The sequence below is a fragment of the Trachemys scripta genome, chromosome 12, assembly GCF_013100865.1.
Source record: "Trachemys scripta elegans isolate TJP31775 chromosome 12, CAS_Tse_1.0, whole genome shotgun sequence".
Taxonomy (NCBI): Eukaryota; Metazoa; Chordata; order Testudines; family Emydidae; genus Trachemys; species Trachemys scripta.
Genome location: NC_048309.1, coordinates 17,467,542 through 17,486,494, shown reverse-complemented (window position 1 = coordinate 17,486,494; position 18,953 = coordinate 17,467,542). Strand labels below are relative to the sequence as shown.

The 18,953-nt window shown below is 41.4% G+C and overlaps 1 protein-coding gene across 3 annotated transcripts in view; it reads right to left on the bottom strand.

Annotated features, from left to right (window-relative positions):
- Positions 1 to 241: 241 nt before the first annotated feature.
- PREX1 (phosphatidylinositol-3,4,5-trisphosphate dependent Rac exchange factor 1) overlaps positions 242 to 18,953 on the bottom strand; it is a 220,400-nt gene continuing 201,688 nt past the window's right edge. For all 3 annotated transcript variants that reach the window (XM_034786896.1, XM_034786897.1, XM_034786895.1), the window contains exons 27-40: positions 18,364 to 18,452; positions 17,782 to 17,864; positions 16,966 to 17,056; positions 15,102 to 15,230; positions 13,645 to 13,686; positions 10,869 to 11,086; positions 9,945 to 10,044; positions 8,601 to 8,744; positions 7,719 to 7,833; positions 7,112 to 7,178; positions 6,262 to 6,449; positions 5,573 to 5,675; positions 4,840 to 4,907; positions 242 to 2,549 (exon numbers count right to left, since the gene is read on the bottom strand). In XM_034786896.1, coding sequence (XP_034642787.1) covers positions 2,507 to 2,549; positions 4,840 to 4,907; positions 5,573 to 5,675; positions 6,262 to 6,449; positions 7,112 to 7,178; positions 7,719 to 7,833; positions 8,601 to 8,744; positions 9,945 to 10,044; positions 10,869 to 11,086; positions 13,645 to 13,686; positions 15,102 to 15,230; positions 16,966 to 17,056; positions 17,782 to 17,864; positions 18,364 to 18,452 — 1,480 coding nt within the window. In that variant the 3' untranslated portion in view covers positions 242 to 2,506. The remainder of the gene's footprint in view (positions 2,550 to 4,839; positions 4,908 to 5,572; positions 5,676 to 6,261; positions 6,450 to 7,111; positions 7,179 to 7,718; positions 7,834 to 8,600; positions 8,745 to 9,944; positions 10,045 to 10,868; positions 11,087 to 13,644; positions 13,687 to 15,101; positions 15,231 to 16,965; positions 17,057 to 17,781; positions 17,865 to 18,363; positions 18,453 to 18,953) is intronic.

Here is an 18,953-nt window from a genome sequence, read left to right as displayed (position 1 = left end):
GTCTCAGAACTGCTCTGTCCTATTTTTAATAAGAATTCTGAAGTGAAACCGCATCTGTGGGTGGTACTGCACAAACAGGAAGAGCTCGGCACTGCAGCGGGAGTTTGATCAGATATCAAAAAACAACTTTTTCAAACACCTTCAACTTTCGACCTTTCATAGCTCTGCAAAGTCCTAAATTCTGTTTAACAACAAAGAACTAAAGGGGTAACTTATATAAATAAAATCATATCCTCTTTCATTGTAATATAAACCAACTTTTAATAATAAAATGTTCTAGCATGTATTTAATGAGAATAACACATACATTTTAATGTAAAACAGTGCACAGTGTAAATGCCCTTAGATCATCTTCTACGCGCCTTCAATGTCTGTACGAACTGCATAAATGTAGGTCAGGATCCTCATCTGGCAGGGTAAATCAGATTCACTGAAGTCAACAAAACTATGCTGATTTACCCCAGGAGAGGATACTGGCCCCGATGTTTTTATTTCTTGGGTGTTTCAATAGTTTTTCTTTACATATCATTACAGTTAATTTTAAGTTAGGGGATTTTTCAAGAAATATCATTCTGTTCAACAGCAAATGGCAAGATTAAGTCTTCCAAGATTATGAAGAAGCACAAACTGCTTTGAAACAATGTTCTGCTGATCTGACTGCAGTGCAATGGATTCTACAGTAACTGACGCCTGTGTCTGAGATGTAACAGGAGACTGACTCACATACGCCTCAGCTGTGGACTGAGGCGGGTCAGAAGGAATACTGAAAAGTAAATAAAACAAACAAAAGTGTGTTCTCCCCTCCCCAAAAAATCAGTCTGAGAATGAAAGAAACAAAAATGTTAAAAACATTTAATAATTCAGGAAGCCAACACAACCCCTCAAAACTTGTAGTAAGTTATTTTGTGCTAGTTGAAGAAATCAAATTAAAAAAAAACCTTCACAGCCAAGTGGGAAGAGATGATTTTTAACTTAATATTTGGGATGGACTGGATTGTTGACCAAATAAAACTGGAGTTCATTAATGCCCTGCTCAGCCAAAAAACAAAACACCCCCCCCCCCCAAAAAAAAAACCAACAAAAGAAAGCCTTCATTCTCTAGAACGTCCATCATTCCAAACAGTTCCTGGAGTCTCCCAACAATGAATTGTTTTAAAAGAGACTATGGCTTTTCTATGGTGAAAGAGAATAATGTTAGGTTCTCCCATTGCTGTGGAATGTTGTTAGATATAAGTGAATCATTATTAAGGCACTCACTCCAAAAGAACATTATTTCTGGCCTGAGACTGCTGACATTCTCAATGAGTATCAGCCAGTAATTTGGAGAAAATTACTGCACTAATGCTAATACTGATAGAATGGGGAACAATTTTGAAATAGGAAAAAAATAAAGTACATTATATACATGATTCCTTTTTCTTTTAACTTAAAAGCCTTCCTAATACATTTTAATAACTGTATTAAAGACTACTTAAATACCAAAAGATTTTAAATAATGTAGAATTGTTTCCAGTAAACTGGGATTAGCTGTGTAATTGCCAGCATATTGGTCCCATTTTAAACAATATAATTTTTATTTAAATCTTGTATATATAATAACATGATCCAAAACAGATACTCCACTCCACATAAATAACTATAGTTCTTCTGACCTGGTTTTAAAAACTACATCTGTTCAAATAATCAGAGTATAGGACTGCAATTTATTTTCTTTGTAATTTCTCCTAAAAAATCCTTCATTGCCAAACTCTCCTGTAAAATATTATTGTATTTCCAGAATACATAATAGACAATTAGTAAAAAATGTTAATCCCAAACCTGAACGCTACAGTAAGTAAGAGGAAGTAATGGTAAGTATTATGGAACGTATACTCTGCAGCATACAGAGATTGGTTCTCACTGGGCTGAAGAGGAAAATGACTGTAAAAGAAATACTTTATATTCATATGGAAATAAACCAGAAACTTGAGCTACTCATTGTTCAAAAGTGCAGGTCAGTATGTTAAATCAGTGGTATTTCTGATGCTGTTACTCAAGACCACTGACCAAAATTAGGCTGGCAATTAAATGGATGCCAGATACACTATTGGGAGAGTAGATGTGCTTCATCTTGCTTTTGCTTTACGGATCCATAACTTGAAGGCCACAACTTTCAGCCAGTAGCGCAGCTGAGTCATTAGTAAAGCTGCAGTTTCTTGACATGGAATTGCTATTCCTTCTGGGCATTCTGGCAGAAGGCAGTTTGTTTGTCTCCGCTCAAGGGTGTTTATGGTTAGAGAACTTCTCCAATAAGCTAAGGAACCATAAGAATCGTTGCCCATATACTGTAGGAGTTCTCAGCAGGTGGGCGTCGCAGATTCATCTCTCTTACTGAACACGAGACACCCAGCACCATATCCTTCCGTCTCCATTTAACAACCACCAGTGTCAGTTGACATGGGTCCTCGGGCATGGTTGCTCTCAGCTGAACACAATAGACTCCATAACATGGGTGTCTCTTTCATTTTTATAAGTCCCCATCTAAAGGTGGCTGACACAGCCTGTAGAGTCTATAAGGGAGGATTAAAAGTTGGTGTTACATGGTATAATGATCATAAAAAGCTGTTAGAATTAGCATATGACATTCAGCTTTTTATCACTCTAAAAAGCACTCACTGATAGTCTGACAGGAAAGATTCAGCTAGTTGTAATTATTAATCATTTTGCAAACTAAATGTGCCATTAGAGAATTGCTAATTAAAACACAGAGGTGTTATTTTAAAAAATGACTTTTATTTTTGAGACCTTACTCCACCCCTGTACAACTCAAGTCAGATTTAGGCCTTTAGCAGTTGGCAAGCCATAATTTATGATTTTTACTAAGTTTTTTATTATATGGCCTGGACATTTTTAACTGAGACAAGTCTCGTTCCACTGTGATGCCAATCAATGTACTTGTCAATATGGTTGATTTACCCTTGTTTACAGAGACATTTAAAAAACCCAGAAATTGGAGATAGACAAGATGCTGAAAGTGGGGTTTTTTCCATCTCCCAATTGCATGATGGTTCTCTGTAGTATATTTTCCAGGGCTTTGGCCAGTTTAAGTTTAAATAACTCAAATGATGGGGCCTTCCATAACTTCCCTTCCAAGATTATTCCACAGTCTAACAGATCTCACTGCTAGGAAATGTTTCCTGATACTTAGCCCAAATTCAGTTTACCTGAAATTAATTTACTTTTGCTCATTTTCATTCCATTTAGTCTTATGCACATCACATTGATGAAACCAAATAGGAACCTGTGTCTCTAGGCTTTTCCAATATAAGTTTCCTAAAATGAAAGGCTCTTTAAAACCCTAAAATCAAATATGAGGTTTTCTCTACTTTACTCTACTTTGTAAATCACAACTACAGCTCCAGTGTTATTTATCCTGAATTACTTCAAACACATTACACCTTTAGGATCATAAAAATGGATCTTAGGTAATGAATATTCATTAAAATGGGGAAATGTCACTGCTGCTGGAATTATTATGCTTGACATTTGGGATATGGCACAGAGTCACATGTAGACAGTGCACATTCATCCCTTATTGAGCTGGCACTCGGAATCCGAGAGGGGGTGAATGTAATAGAACCAAAATATTGTTCCCTGTGAAAGGTCTCCGAGAAAGCAAAACCAGGCCAAACTGTGTTACAGACAACTTCACCTCATCCACCAACTACTGTTTTCATACCACATGCTTGAAATAACTTTCTACAAGCACCTAAAGGGTGCAATTGCCACTGAAGGTGGGGAATTATTTAGGGTGGTCCAATGCGGTATAGCTAAGAGAAACTGGATGAAAAGGAAAAACTGACTCTGAAATATACTATGGTTTAAGTCCCATCTCATAGGGCTTTCAAAAGTGGATCAGATAAAACACTATAATAGAATAAACCTGCACTATCCAGGAGAGATGCTGTATACCTAAATAATCTTTTCCACTGCTCATTTTAAGGGCCAGAGCTGACTTGCCTTACTCAAATGAATCCCATTAACTTCCATAGGAGCAGATGACTTCCATGGGCTACTTGCATAGCTGAGCAGGATTTGGCCCTAGCATTCTATAAATGTTCAATGAAGTTATAATAGAACCTCTTCTCTCTTCTGAGTCTGTTTGGGAGGCAGGTGGAGAGGACAGAGAGAGGGGAGATAGGTTAAAAAATCTCTCTCAGAAATAAAGATAGTAAAAACCACCTGAAATTATGTCCTTCGAGGAGACACAATGAGTATCTTCAGCTCCTATTGGAGTCAGTGGGATTTGCAGGTGTATAGCACCTCAAGATTTGACCCTCAGACAACAGAATGGCTATAACTTCGGGCAATTGATTCTTCTAGGAATTGCATCACCATAAATTTACTCTGCTCTGAGCTGCTTGCTCTTAAACCCACTCTGCAGTAAATCATGAGACACTCGGGCTATTCCAGACACTTCATGGGGCTCTGGCCAAAGTATTAGCTCATGAATTATCTTTGCATAGTTGCAGTCGGATCTGCCATTCAAGAATTTCTGCTCCTCAGCATTCCACAGATAACTGACAGGCACTGAGCTTTAGCAATTCATTGCCATTGTCAAAAAAATCAGCAGTGATGTTTTATTTAGACAACACAGGAGGCCTACAAGTTAATGGTGAGTGACAGGGGATTTGAAACAAAGCTTTTTTAAATACTGGTGCACTTGGTTTAGTATAGTGATGGTTGGGATAGTTCTGTGTATTGCTGCTGAAGAGCTTGTCAATTTGAGAAGGAAATGTCACAGCTGGGTGCAAAGATGCAACATAAATACTCAGAAAACACATACTGTACATAACCTACCGGGGTGCAGACTGCGGCATCTGATCCATCACTTTGAGATTTTTAGCAGAGATTTCAACCCTTGGTCCCTAAGGAAACACAGAACTTATGGCATTGATAATATCAATAAAACATCTGACCCTTAAGGGAAAATATTGTAACAGGAGTCTGATTTCTATCTGACAATCCATTAACTACTTTTAGTAGCTCTGGAATCCACTGGGTAGGTACATCAGCCATCTGCGTTTACTTAAGATGACAGAAGTCCCAAAGCACTTTACAAGCACTGCTGTCTAACACTAGGAGATTGCCACCATATAATGTTGTATGCATGAGAACATGTTATGGAATCTACAGGATGTATACAAGTATACTATATGACCTACATTTTCAAAGACCAGCCTCCTTTTCTTTTGTACATGTTTGTACACATATTTTACAAGGGCATAAGCCTGCACATTCTGTACATTTTTCAAACATCTGTGCACACACTTTAAACAATGTAACCCTATGTATGCACCTTAAATAGGCTAATGTCCACACATGCAAATGTTAGAATTTGCTCCTGCAAGGTATGCATGCAGTTGTACAAATTTTACAGTGTCTGGATGTGGATGTGGGTGTGTATATGCACAACACATATCTCCACAGAGAAATTAACTGGTATATCCACAAAGAGGTCCCAGGGATTAAGATAGTGGCATGCAGGTGATCCAGCTAAGGAAGTAGTAATAGAAAGAACCTAAATACTCACTTGCTTTCTCATGATGTCTGTAGCCTGCATGATACATTTGGGTAAAAGTCCATGACTTCGAGCCAGTATGGCTGCTTGTTCCAGGGACACACTCAATGTACTTCTGGACATGGGTACATAAGGGAATGATAAATCCACAAAACGTTTTTTTAAATTACTTATGACTTTTAACCAAGTCTTGAGTTACGACTTTTAACAAAGCTACTTAGCTTGTAACTGCAAATTAACTTGGCCACTACACCAAGTTTATGTTTACTTTCTGGTTTCCTATCTAAAAATATATAACCAGTTATAAGAACAGGAGTACCTGTGGCACCTTAGAGAGTAACAGATTTATTTGAGCATAAGCTTTTGTGGGCTACAGTCCACTTCATCAGATGCATAGAATGGAACATATAGTAAGGAGATATATATATATATATATATATATATATACATACATACAGAACATGAAAAGGTGGAAGTAGCCATATCAACTCTAAGAGGCTAATTAATTAAGATGAGCTATTATCAGCAGGAGGAAAAAAACTTTTGTAGTGATAATCAATGGTCCATTTCAGACAGTTGACAAGAGGTGTGAGGATACTATCACTGTGTGAGAATTATCACTACAAAAGTTTTTTTTAGATTCTTATACAGAAGAAAAGTTAGTATTACAACAGTACCATGGAAGGTTTCTTAAATCTCACCTCTGCATCCCAGTGCCACACATGGCAATCTGACAGGCTCCGAGGCGGTAACAGAGCTCTGAGGATATAGGCAGCAGCCCAGCTCCTGGTGTGTTACTACTAGAGTATCCCGACTGGGTGGGTTTTGTATTAATAAAGGACTTCATCAGTCTGCACAGCTCATCCATTGCATTAATGGGGCGAATAAGCTACACAGGAATAGTGAACACATGCATCAGTGGCATATTTACTCCTTCATTTATATAGACTCTTACAAGAACTTTTTTCCTATGTCTAATACTCTATGTTAACAGCTCCTCGGTAGATCTAAAGTAACAACTATTCACAGTAGATATGATTTTCAGCACAAAAAGTGAGGACTTGACAAGGGTTTGAGACAATCTGTTGCAAGTGAACACAAATTGTATCAATCTACGTTCCTGCATGTTAATAACTGCACTGATGGGAGTCCCTGAATTGTTTCCACTATAATAAAAACACTTGAATCTCTGTATGCTTCTATAGCATGCACAAACATTCACACGAAGCATCTGACCCAAGTACAGACTGTGTTTAATACTGAATTGAGCTTTAGGTGAGCCCCTGGGAGATGTTGCTTTTATTGTACTGTAAGTTGTGAACAAAATTCTCAAAAAAATAGACAAGTGATCATTTCTAAATTGATTGCAGGCATCACATTTCTGGGTGACAGAACTCTAACTGAGCCACAGACAGGCTGATTCAAGACCTTGAGGCAGGGACTGTGTGTTTGTTCTGTGTTTGTATCAAACCTGGTGCTAGAGAGTCCTGGGCCATGACTAGGGCTGTAAGGTGCTACCACAATATAAATAATAATAATAATTAATAATACCTGGTCAATCTTCACTGCTGTTGTATTGGAATCAGTAGGCAAGTTGGATCTCTCAAGGTAAAATGTCCTGCAATTAGCCATTAAGAATTGGATTAGTTGGTGAGCATCTCACTTCACTAACTACTGCATAACATCTCAGATGGATATGAAAGGAAAGTCCTGTGGTCCAAGATGGTGTATTTTCTTACTGAAGCACTTGAATTGTTTCTTTCTATAGTGATTGAAGACTAACAAAAAGTCTTTTTAGTTTAACTTTAGCTCCAGTCAAAAATCTGAAGTCCAATTTAAATGGAAATTGCTTCTGACACATTCCTATATTCCAGGAGGAGTTTATAATTAAGGCTATTTTTTGCTAAATAATTTAAGAGGTTTTCAATACACCAAAGATTTAAAAAAAACCCAAACTTCTGATTAAAAAACAGCATGTGAAACTTAAATGGAATATATTTTTTCCTAGAGATCTCCTTTCCATATCACTGGCTTCTCCAAAGAATCATTGTGTACAAGACATGAAATCACCAGGAAAGAAAAATCTGTCTATGAAGGGTCCTGAACAAACATCACCCTTTTCTTTTTTTATTGGGAGATGGGAGGAGAGGCACATTACCTGAGTTTACGGTAATATTGCTGCACTTTTTCAAGGGAGACTCCATTAATCTGTTGCGGGAGTTCTTCTAGAGATGAGTCACCTGGCTGGGGCTGGCTATCTGGGCTTTCAAGAGCTGGAAGGAGACAAGATTTTTAATAACTATATTACTCTGGCTATCATTTTTTCATTTGATTGTCTCTCTAGTTCATCCCCCTACTAGGTAGCTGCCAAACCATGTCAAAGACCAACCATGTGAAAAATAAGATGAAGTGAATGTATTTCCCTCAATGGGGATGTCTTCTGTGAACCACAGTTTTCATTATGACACCTCAAAGGGCAAGGGCTACTATGGTACCAGATCACTGGAATTATGGTCATAGTGTTATTGCACTGAAGGAAGTATCCTATGCCATATGCCGCAATGCAGGACAGTGGTTTAGCTGGTCCACACAAGGTCACTTGACGTTCAGCCCAGATGATTCTAGGAATACACACGTGTGCACAGAAAATGCGTCCTTTAGAAATCCCAGTCTGTGGCATAGGAACATGGACATTTTCAGGCTTGATCAGACCCATGGTCTGTCTAGTCCAATATCCTGTCTCTGATTAGATGCTTCAGAGGAAGGTGCAAGAAACCCCACAGCAGGCAGCTCTGGGGATAATCTGCTCATGAACATCTCAACCTAACCGTTTTACAGCATATTAACCTCGCAACCCAGTATATCAGATTATCATTCTGGGGAGAAGTCAATTTTTGCCTCTTAAAATATTTTCAATGGAGTTGTCAGTTTTGTTTCAATAACAAATGTATGGTCATTCCTTAATAATGACCCTTAAAATGTTTAGCAACTAATTAGAGTCACATCACTTGTTTTTCTTGGTCAAGAATTTTGTGGGCACCTTTTGTAAAGAGCACTGTGTGCAGCTTCAAGCTTCCCCCGTTCTGAAGGCGAGACGGCAGTTTGGAGAAGTAGTAGCTGTCAAGGTGAAAGATAATCTTCAAGGCCTGCCGACTTCCTTCAATGTGGTAGAAGACGTGAGTATCTGGGGAAACAAAGATAAAGACATTTGTGTTTTTCTGAAACAGCAGTGAGAGACTAGCAATGTCTGCGCATGTCAGTCCATTTAATAACATCTCGTTACTGAAAAGTTAGAAGTGGCAGCAAGTGAGGGAAACGCTGTGCTCAGAAGAAGCATGTTGTTTACAAGATATGCCAGCAATTAATCTGATGTTTGATACCATCATGCTGATTGCTTTGCTTGTACGTAAGATCCCTTTCCCCCACAGTGTGTCTTTCTTTTCTATCAGATTTTTAAAGACTTTGAAGCAGGGAGTCTACTACTGTGTATTTGTACAGCACCTAGCACAATGGGGCCCTGTTCTTAGCTTGTTCCTAGGCACTACTGCAGTAAACATGGTTAATAATAATAATAATAATAATAATAATAATAATAGCATCCTGTCATGTGAGCTTGTACTGGATAAACATGGCAGGAGTGCACGTCCTTTCACTTGCCGAAAGGCTGGTGAATAATAAACATCTGTCTGGAGCTGCTCACCCCAGCTGTCATGTCTCTGCACGTGCTGGGCAAGAAACACAGGCAGGGCCCAGTGGTTCCCAACTGTAGAGATTTTACAAGTGGCATCATTAGATGAATGTTAGCAGTGAGGCTGACACTACTAGCCTCTATCGTGCAGTCCATTAACAGATCTGGAGGCAAGGTCCTCAGCAATTACCTGCAGTTATTATTATAATTTCTGTTACACTTTAGCCACTACAGTTCACAAAGAGACAAATACTTACTATTCCAAACGACAGACTTAGAAGGATAAGGGGCTAAGCAGATATTCCAAAATGGATAGTCAGTCTGATAAAAGATAGCAAGGGATACTCATCTCACTAAGTCTCTCCTCCTTGCTCATATGAGGCAAGTCCTAGCAGTAGTCCTGGCTATGCAGAAAGCTGATTGGCTATGATCCTTTCCTACCTGGTCCAGAAAACAGGGAGAGCTGATGCGAGTTATCATTTTAGGGCCCAACCACACAATGTACCCTTGGGTGTGGTGCTGTGTGGCTTTAACTCCCATTACATTCTGTGGAAGTTGTGGGAATGCAGCACTTCACAAGAGATGCTCAGCACCTTTCAGGATTGAGCACTTCTGCAGGATTTAATATCATGGAGTAAATTAACCAGGAATACAAGCAAGAAAGAAGAGTTCATAGAAAAACCTCAAAAATCTCACTTGCTACGAGACTTTCGTCCAGCTGCTTGAAATAAAAGGCAACCTTGTCCAGCTCAGACAGCGTGACTGGGATGTCTTCTAACATGATGCGCTCTTCCTTCTGCGGTGGACAGAAACAAACACGAATGGGTAATCTATCCAAAGGGACAGTGGGCATAAATGTGTCTCACTCCACAGCTCTTGTTGTTGTCAGACCTGATTTTCCTTCATAGCTTCACACTCATTTTCCTTCTAAAATTATTATTTTAGCTTAGATCCTGCAGAAGTTGGTGGCATTTGCCTGAGAGCTTCCTACTCAACACAAGCCAGTGGATTTTACGAGTCCTGCCCTTCTCATACTAGATGTGGTGCCTCGAGGTCAGGCTTGGACACACAATTAGGGCAGCATGAGAGAAAGCTTTTAATACCACTGCCTGTGTTGAACCTGAGTAGTGACTTCAGTCAGCACATGGAGAAAGGACCAGATTTGCAGTTTGCTCTTAGCTCCGGGAACAGCAAGAACCATTTTTGTCTGCTTGTTGAAATTCATTTTCTCACCAGCAGAGGTCAGGTCACACACACTTTCCTAGCAACTGTGAAATTAGTCCACAGTAAAGAAGGCAGCATTACTCCAGAAAAGGAAACCTCTCTGGCAAAATACCAACCTGACCCTTCCTAATGGGGCAGGCTGTCTATTATCTTTCAATAGTGAAATGTGTTCACCTGGCCCAGGCCAGTAGTTTAGCATTTGTGGGGATCAGTATGTGATGGATAGGCTATTAGGATGAGAATAACAGTGGGTTCCTTGAGGGAGTAGGAGTTTCCATACAGATAAAGTCAGAGGCTCTGGCCAGGAGGTAAGTAGGAGGAAAGTGTCTGGGTGACCTTGAAGAGGTCAGCATTTACTGTGGAGCTGTGAAACCCATTCTTTAGCATCTCTCTTACCACACTGGGGGACAGCAGGGACTGGTAGTGAAGTAAAACCCCAGTGGCCGCTATCTGCTCCAGCCATTTCCTACTGGCATCCCTGCTGCTCTCTTCATACTCCCCGTTGTTGTTGTATCTGTAGTTGAGAGCAGCCAGCAACTGCTCCGAGAAAGTGCAAATAGCAGCCACGAGGGACTGGCAGAAAATGACATCTCGTCTCAACTGCAGCTCAGTATCTGCCAGAGAGAAGGGAAGAGAGTCACAAAGGAGTCAGAGGGAGTTTGTCTGAGATGGAATGGACGGCTATCTCTGTATGACCTTTGATTTGAGCTGTCACCTTGCACTGGGTCCTGTTATCTGTCCCCTACTGGGAATGGGTGGGGGTGTGAGAAAGAGAGAGGATTTTCCAGCCCAGTCTTCCTTTTGTTTTCCCCCATACAGGTGCCCTGTGCCTAAGTTGTCCATTTGTCTGGATGCCAAGGATTAGATGAGGCTCCCCTGTGTCATCAATGCCAGACCTGGCTTGATCCCTTCATTGACAATTGTATTCATGAAACAGGGTCTCCACTATTAGTGATGCCACTTCCCCTACCTCCCTCGTTATGAAGGTTTCCCATACATGACGTCCATTAATGGTACCACTTGGTTCATGTTTGCCTGGGGGAATCTCCACAGTGTTAACTGTGCTTCCACTGAGTTTGCCAGTCAGTCTTATGCTGGACAGATAAACTGTGTCACACTTCAGGGGATTGCAGATTGTACAAAGAACATGCAAAGGGCAGGAAAGGGAAGCACATGAATAAATGAAGAGCGGCTTGCTAGGCACCTTGGGTTTCTCCTGATATGCAGTAGGTAGGTTAGAGCAGCCTCTCTTGTTCCCAAGAGAGTGGTTTCTGCAGAACGAAGCTGAATACATCACATGGAGGCTTTGAAGGTACAGATTATTTTTATAAAGCACTGAATGCAACAATGAAAGAACTAAGACAATCAAGACCAAGGGCCAGATCCTCAGCACAGGGCAAGTCTCCTTTGCCTCACTGGAGGTGAGGCAAAGAGGGCTCAAAGCTGCTCTATCTACAACGGAATCCCTAGATGATGTAAAGGTGGCACAGCCAGCTCCACACCCTCTCTGTGGGGTGTTCCATAAAGGGCTGAGGAGGAGGGATAGGATGGGGCGGAGCCAAAACTATGACAGCTCTATTTACACCAGGGGTCGGTTTGGACCCCAGCCAGCCCCAGGATGGAGGGAAGCAAAAAGGTGGCTTAGAGCCACCTTTGCCTCCCACCCTCACTTGGTGCAGCTGAGAAGCAAGCCCCAGATTTTCAGCCATCTTTAAAAATGATCCAGCAAATGATGAGGGCGTATTATTTGTTATTATGTATTGTCTTTTTTTACAGATACAAAATATGGCTATTTAAATGTGCAAATGAAGTAACTGTACAAATAGGGAGAGGGAGTTATCTGATTTGCCAGTGTGTGTTTTTTCCCCTTGTAATGATGATGCCTGCAATGTATGCTGGTACAAATTTAGGGTACGTCTACACTGCAATGTAAGTCCAGACTTCAGAGTCAGACTCAAAGCCTAACATCCCCTCCTCCCCCCGCGCCTTCCATCTACTCACAAATTGCACTAACCAAGAGCTCAGGCCAGGGTCCCAGGACACTATGGGTGGGGAGGGTCCAAGCCTGAGTCAAGTCAGGTCCCAGAGTTCAAGCCCAAATGCTTTGCAGTGTATACACAGCCCCCACTGGACGTGTGTTCTGGGAATCTACCAAAAGTGTCCCCCAGTCCCAAGGGCTGACTATTTTGTCCTCTGGACAGTCAAGGTTGGTGGACAATCAAGTTTTCCCACACTACCCCATAAACAAAGAGCTAGAGTGGTCCCATTTTGGGAGGGCGCAAGAAGTCTGGGATATGGGTGGTTGAACTCAGGACTGTATAATGCAGTGTAGATGCTGGGGCCCCACGTTTCAACGGGTCCTAACCTAGGTTACAAATGAGTGTAGACACTCAAGCGCTAGGTTAACAAACCCAGGGTTTGCTACCTGAACGTCTTTTAACCCTGGGCTTACACTGCTGTGCAGACATAGCCTTAGGGTCTTAGCCTGCTCCTATTAAAATCAATAACAAAACTCCCATTGGCTTCAATAAGGCAGGATCAAGCCCTTAGGACTTTGCTATGTAAGTTTGGCTCTTGTTAACACTAAAGGGGCTTATATAGGTGCGCTGAGGAAATAATGAACTGGTTAAAGGGGAAATTCACATCCTAAAATTATACAAAGGGCAAAACCCAAACTCCTTATCTGGGTAGCCTGCTTGAAAAGAATGACAGGCCACAACCTCATAATGAACTGTGCAATAGCTTCTCATTTTTTTGCTGCATGGCTCCACCACATCAAGAAACAGTGGAGGCCAACTGGGAATGAGGCTTACACAAGGAGAAGAAGATGAAGAAAGGGCAAAGGGATATGGTGCTTGATGACATTTACAACAAGCCTGGTGATACAGGAGCATAAAGTGAGCAACCCCAAGACTAAGCAAGACTGAGCAAAAAGGAAGTAGGAAAGAGCTGCCCAGCATGAGCACAAGGAATGGCATAATGTCGTCAGTAGCGCGGCTGAACCAGATTTGCAAGCACACCACTAGTTGGATAAGGTATTGTGATCTCTGTAACTGGAGAGAGCGATTCAAACATACGCATGCATGTACACATGCTGGCCAAACTACACACTTTAGGACATCTGCCAGCATGGCAAAGTTTTCCACCAATATCCCAAGCCAGAAGCCCTTACCTGTGCATTTTAGCAAGGCCAGAAGCAGTTGATTCTTCCCATCTAGAAGAGTAAAGAGAAGGAAGGACCTGATAAACATGATGCAAAGGTGGATTTGATTGTACCCTGCAGACACCTCTCTCCATTTCTATTTAGTCTAGACTTATTCCTCGCTAAAAACGTTTGATTAAACAGGGAGTGAGGCATAAATCAGGCACCTTGATAGATTAAATGCTCCATCGACTACCATGAATTATTGGGAACAAATTGCACATGTGGAGGAATCCCTACAGAGGTGATCTCAGTGCTGGGCCTTGCACTTGAGAGTAGACATCACCAGACTCAGTCATCCTACTTGAATCCTACTGGTGCTTTTTAAGCAAGGCGTTTTGTAAATGTAATGGTTCAGGGAGTTACAGGGACTGATTACATCCATCTCCTTCGCTCATCTCCTTTCAGAATCTGCTTAGTCTTTTTTCTATTTCATTTTCTTTAAGTGTTTTTTAAAATTGCACTAGCAAATCACTCTCACCCAATTCAGTCCCTATAGACTTTGGAAGTAGACTAAGAGAATTAGAAAAAAGTTCCTCATGATCATTCAATCCACAGTTGTGGTGCTGTAATACATCATCACTGGGAAGAACAATAACCCACTCTTCCCACTTCCCTCTAAAATCCAGGCCTATTTATAACCTATATTTCAATTACCATATTAAACTTAGGGGACAAAATTAACTGCCAGACTGGGTGACCAGAAGTCTACCTAATACAGCATCTTGTCTCTGACGGTGGCCCATAGCAGCAGCTTCCAAGGAAGGTGAAACAAAAACAGTGCTTAATTTGTGCCAGGGCTTGCCGGGGCTGAGCATCTCTAGGCTTGACAGTTCATAGCCCGGGCACCTCTGGGCTTGACAGTTCATAGCCCGGGCACCTCTGGGCTTGCCCGTCAATTATGAAAGTCAACATTTTTTTGAGCCCCAGCACCTAATTGCTTGAGCCCTGGCACCTCTTTCATACAAATTAAACACTGAACAAAACTCTGCAATAGGCAGTTACAGAATAACCTGCCCCTTAAGAATGTTTCCTCCTGACCCTGATAGTTAAGACATTGGCTTATGCTCTGTAGCATGAGGGCAAAAATAAAGCAAGAATTGGATATTTCAAACCCATTCCATTTTAATATTTTGCAAAGTTACTGGGAACTTAGGGAAGGAAGATTTTTCCATAGATACAATTTTTATCTTAACAATCAGGTATGGGCCAAAACCAAACGTCAGAACAACCCCAAACAGTGGAGATGTTTGGCTCCAAACTCTGCAGCTGGTTTTTAGCTCCCTAATGATCTCAACAAAAAGCTCGGATCAGGCCCCTCCCCCTTTTTATTCACTTCCATGAGCTTTACAGCTTGTGCTCATCTCTAGAAACAAAACATTCCTTTAACACTGAAACTGATAAATGACCATCCTGCATTCACAGACCTTCCACGTGTTTTTGAATAGTTTCAACAAGGTTCTTGATACGCAGTGGAAGGTTCCAGGGATCTTCTTGGACACTGAATTTAATATTATTCTGGCATCTTATTGTGGTTTCTTCCTTCTGTTTAAATTCTGCAGCAAAAGAGAGAAATTAGTCCAGGCAGTGGAGAGATGCCACATAACTCAGGGTAGCTCATTAGCTATATAATTTGCATATAGGTCTAACCAATGAATACACCACCTACAGCAACCATCACCAGTGAGGGAATTTCTTAAATGGATCTGATGCAGATAGAAAAAAAGATTGCTATTTCCTATAGTCTTGTAAAAAACCGAGTCCTCGCTTGTTATATTTTCAGCATCATACACAAAAATTAGGCATGCGACTCACATGCACAATGCACTGGAATTGTGTGATTAACTTCTTTTGCAATATATTACAAATATATCCCTGAGCACCATGGCTGCAGAACTAAGCTCAGCATTCCCCTCTGGTTCTCTCTGCTTCTTCTAATGCATAGCCAAGTGTGTCTGTGTCACCTCCTGGGGGAAATCAGACCAACACCTACTTAAGGCCGCAGCTGCTGGGAACGTATAAGCTAGTTAATATTCTGCTTTGCTTCACCAGGTAGAAACCTATGTATTTTGAACTGAAGAGGGTAAATTCTATTCCTTATGATGTAGTTATGCGATTTAACCAAACACTCTGGTGTGAGTGACCCTGCATGCCAAATTACTGTCTCCAAAAAGAGACAGGATGATTTGCAAATTCTCACCCATCACTGAGATGTGACCATGATAAGCTCTCCTTTTCATGCTTATTTGCAACTCGGGACTGCATTAAGAAGGTAATTTGGGCAAAGATTCCCGCTGACTATAATCAGGGCTTGTCTATTCCTGTAGTGTGATTCCCAGTGATTAATATGGGACCATCCTGAAGCTGCAATGAACTGAAAGGCTCTTTCAGTGCAATTGATCCAGTTTGAATAGACAAGTCTGTGTTTAAGCAAAACAAACAAAATAAAGCTTGAAGAAAATATATGCAGGGTGACTGCTATTTCCTTCTGCATTCAAAGAGCGTAAGGGCAGGGATAGGTACTCTACAGCTGTTTAAATGTCACAGGAACATGGCTTTTCAAAACATTTCCACAGAGTTCACAGGAACCTCTCCTAACTCTGAAGAAGAGTGACTACGCAAGTTGCCCAGGTAGCTAAAAACCAGGGGTAAAAGAAAGAGAGAGAGCCCTTGACCAGAACACCTGAAGATCAGCCAAGAGAACAGAAGAGTTTAGGTTCCAAGAGGAAAAGGAAATGCAGCAAATGTTTAAGAAATAAACACCAATCTTTTTCAGAGAGAAAAAAAACCACATTCTGGTCACCAAACTCATGAGGCCAAATTCCCATCATCCTCTTTGAGGAAAAGAAACACAGTATCATTTGTGCTCTCTCTGGGAATGGGTTGATTTCCAGAATGTGTGTTGGTGTTATGTGTGTGGTGTTACTCTGGCGATTATCCATCCCCAAAAAGAAGTGGAGTAGTTCCTTAAGCAAATTTATGCAGAACTTTTGGGTGCCACAGAGCTGCAGCTTGTTAGGGTTGTGCTACAGAGGTGAGTCCTCCAGGATGTGTAGAGATCCCACTGAACAGTACAGAATACCAATAGTCAACATGTCACTGGTCATTTATATGTCCAGTTATTGTGACTGCATACATAACTGTTGTAACTGTGTGTGCAAATTATGTGTGCACAATTTTGTACATGAACTTGGGTGTACTGACTTCTGAACCTCTAGTTCTTAATGTTAAGGGCTTGTTGTATTCTGGGAAATTACATTATTTAATACAACCAAACTGTTTTTCTTTTACCTTGCAAACTGTGGTCCATTGGAAAGTGCTTAGTTTCTTCAAAGGCCTTGGTTATGACTGATCCTTTGAGGAGCGCATTGATAGCATCCACCTGGAGCAGGAATTAGATTAGGTCACTCTTAGTAAAACTCCAGGAGAATTTTTGAAGAGGCCACTCATTGAGGAAAAGTGCAAAAAAAGCTGCATTTGCTGTATGTTGGCGCTAACACATTCACTTAAGCTAAGCTGGATGCCTCCACACCACAGTCTAGATCTATTAATTTTGATGGAAATCTCATCCTTAGCAAACATAATTAAACCATTCCAACCCTCATCTCTCCCCAGGAGCCTAGTATGAATTTGTGTATGCAGTGTGGGCATGAGAGTCATGATCTGGGCTCTGGTGAACAAGGGGGATAGAGAAGAACAATTTAGCTGAGGTTATAAATGTGTAAAAACATCCTTTGGTTGCATTCTTTTCCTCTAATAGGGGACAGTTTTTCCAAAACTTCTGTCCATGAGATCTATTCCGATCACTCATAACAGGAAGATTTCACTCACTGTCGGTTTTCACACCTCTGTTTTCAAAGCTCTTTGTCATGAATCCAAAGCTGCAGGTCACCCTTGTCCTAACCACACAGAGTGACTTGAATGTTGTTGGAGACAAAACTTTTTCCTCAAACTATCTCACATCCACTTCCTCGCATCTGACTCCAAACCCTTGCGAGCTGGATCCCCGCTGAGATATGATGCGGTAATGCAGACTCTGGTATTTCTGACACCTTGTTCTGAGATGCAGCATACGCTGCTTCCCGTAACTGCGCTCGTGTTCTGTACCTGGTTAAAAAGATGCTCAAGACAGCCGTGGAGTTTGTCTTGTTTGTCCGAAGGAATCCTCATGTCACTGGGAAGTTCGTCACCTAATAAAGGAAAAAAGATTTTTTTTTCTAATCACTTTGGGTCTCTCACATCTTGTGATGTGGTTACGGCCCAACCCAAACAGCACTGTGACCGTGCTTTTAACGATGAAGAATATTATTGCAATACAATGACCTTGAAGAGATCAGTAAAGACAAACTGGGTGGGTTGCGAGTTCTCCTTCCCCAATCCACAGATCAAAACATTTTTCAGACGATGCAAATACCCTCTGTAAGCAAATCCGCAACAAAGGGCTCTAATCTGGCCTAATTTCTCCTCCACACACCATGAGTACAATGGTCCACTGAGGAAAGAGCAGACCTCCAACTCCTTAATTATCATGTGACTCGTTTGGTCTGTGTTCCTTCGAATGAACCACCTTTGCAACTAAACACCCTGGTAATAACAACCAGCAAAGCTGTAGATGTTTAGCCTGCCATCCCATCTGATGTTGGAGACCCTCTTTTATTACACCTGGTTGATAGCCAGGCACTCACTCACCTGATCCCATCTCGTCGCTACCCAGGTAAGAGCTATTACTTCGTACACTGGTATAGGAGAGCACGGAGTCCCGGTTACTGTTGCACTCACTGGAAGGAGAAGAAAGGAAGATGTTGAAAATGTTTCCTTATCCAGGGCCTTGACTCAGTTACCACTCGGTTTATATTCAACACTATTGTCCCTGCGAGGTGAGAGGGTCCCAGAGCTTGGTCTACACCACAGTTAAACAGCCCCTAAGCCCAAGCACTGGGAGCCCAAGTCAGCTGGCACAGGCCAACCGTGGGTTTTAATTGCAATGTAGACATACCTTCAGTTCCCGGGACAACTGAAGCATGATTGTGAGCATGTCTCGTATAAAGGATGAATGCTGATTTCCCAGTGAGCATCTCATCACTATCAGGGCATAGAGAGTTCATTAAAGATGCTCCAGGAACACCCAGAGGGAGTGACCAATACAAAATTAAACTCTGTGGGCTGGATTCTCCACTGAGCTCAAGCACAGGGGCCTGGCCATGTATTCTCAGCCATCTAACTCCAGCATATGTTAAAGCTGCAGGGGCAGAGCTGAAAGGGAAGGGAACCGTAACCTT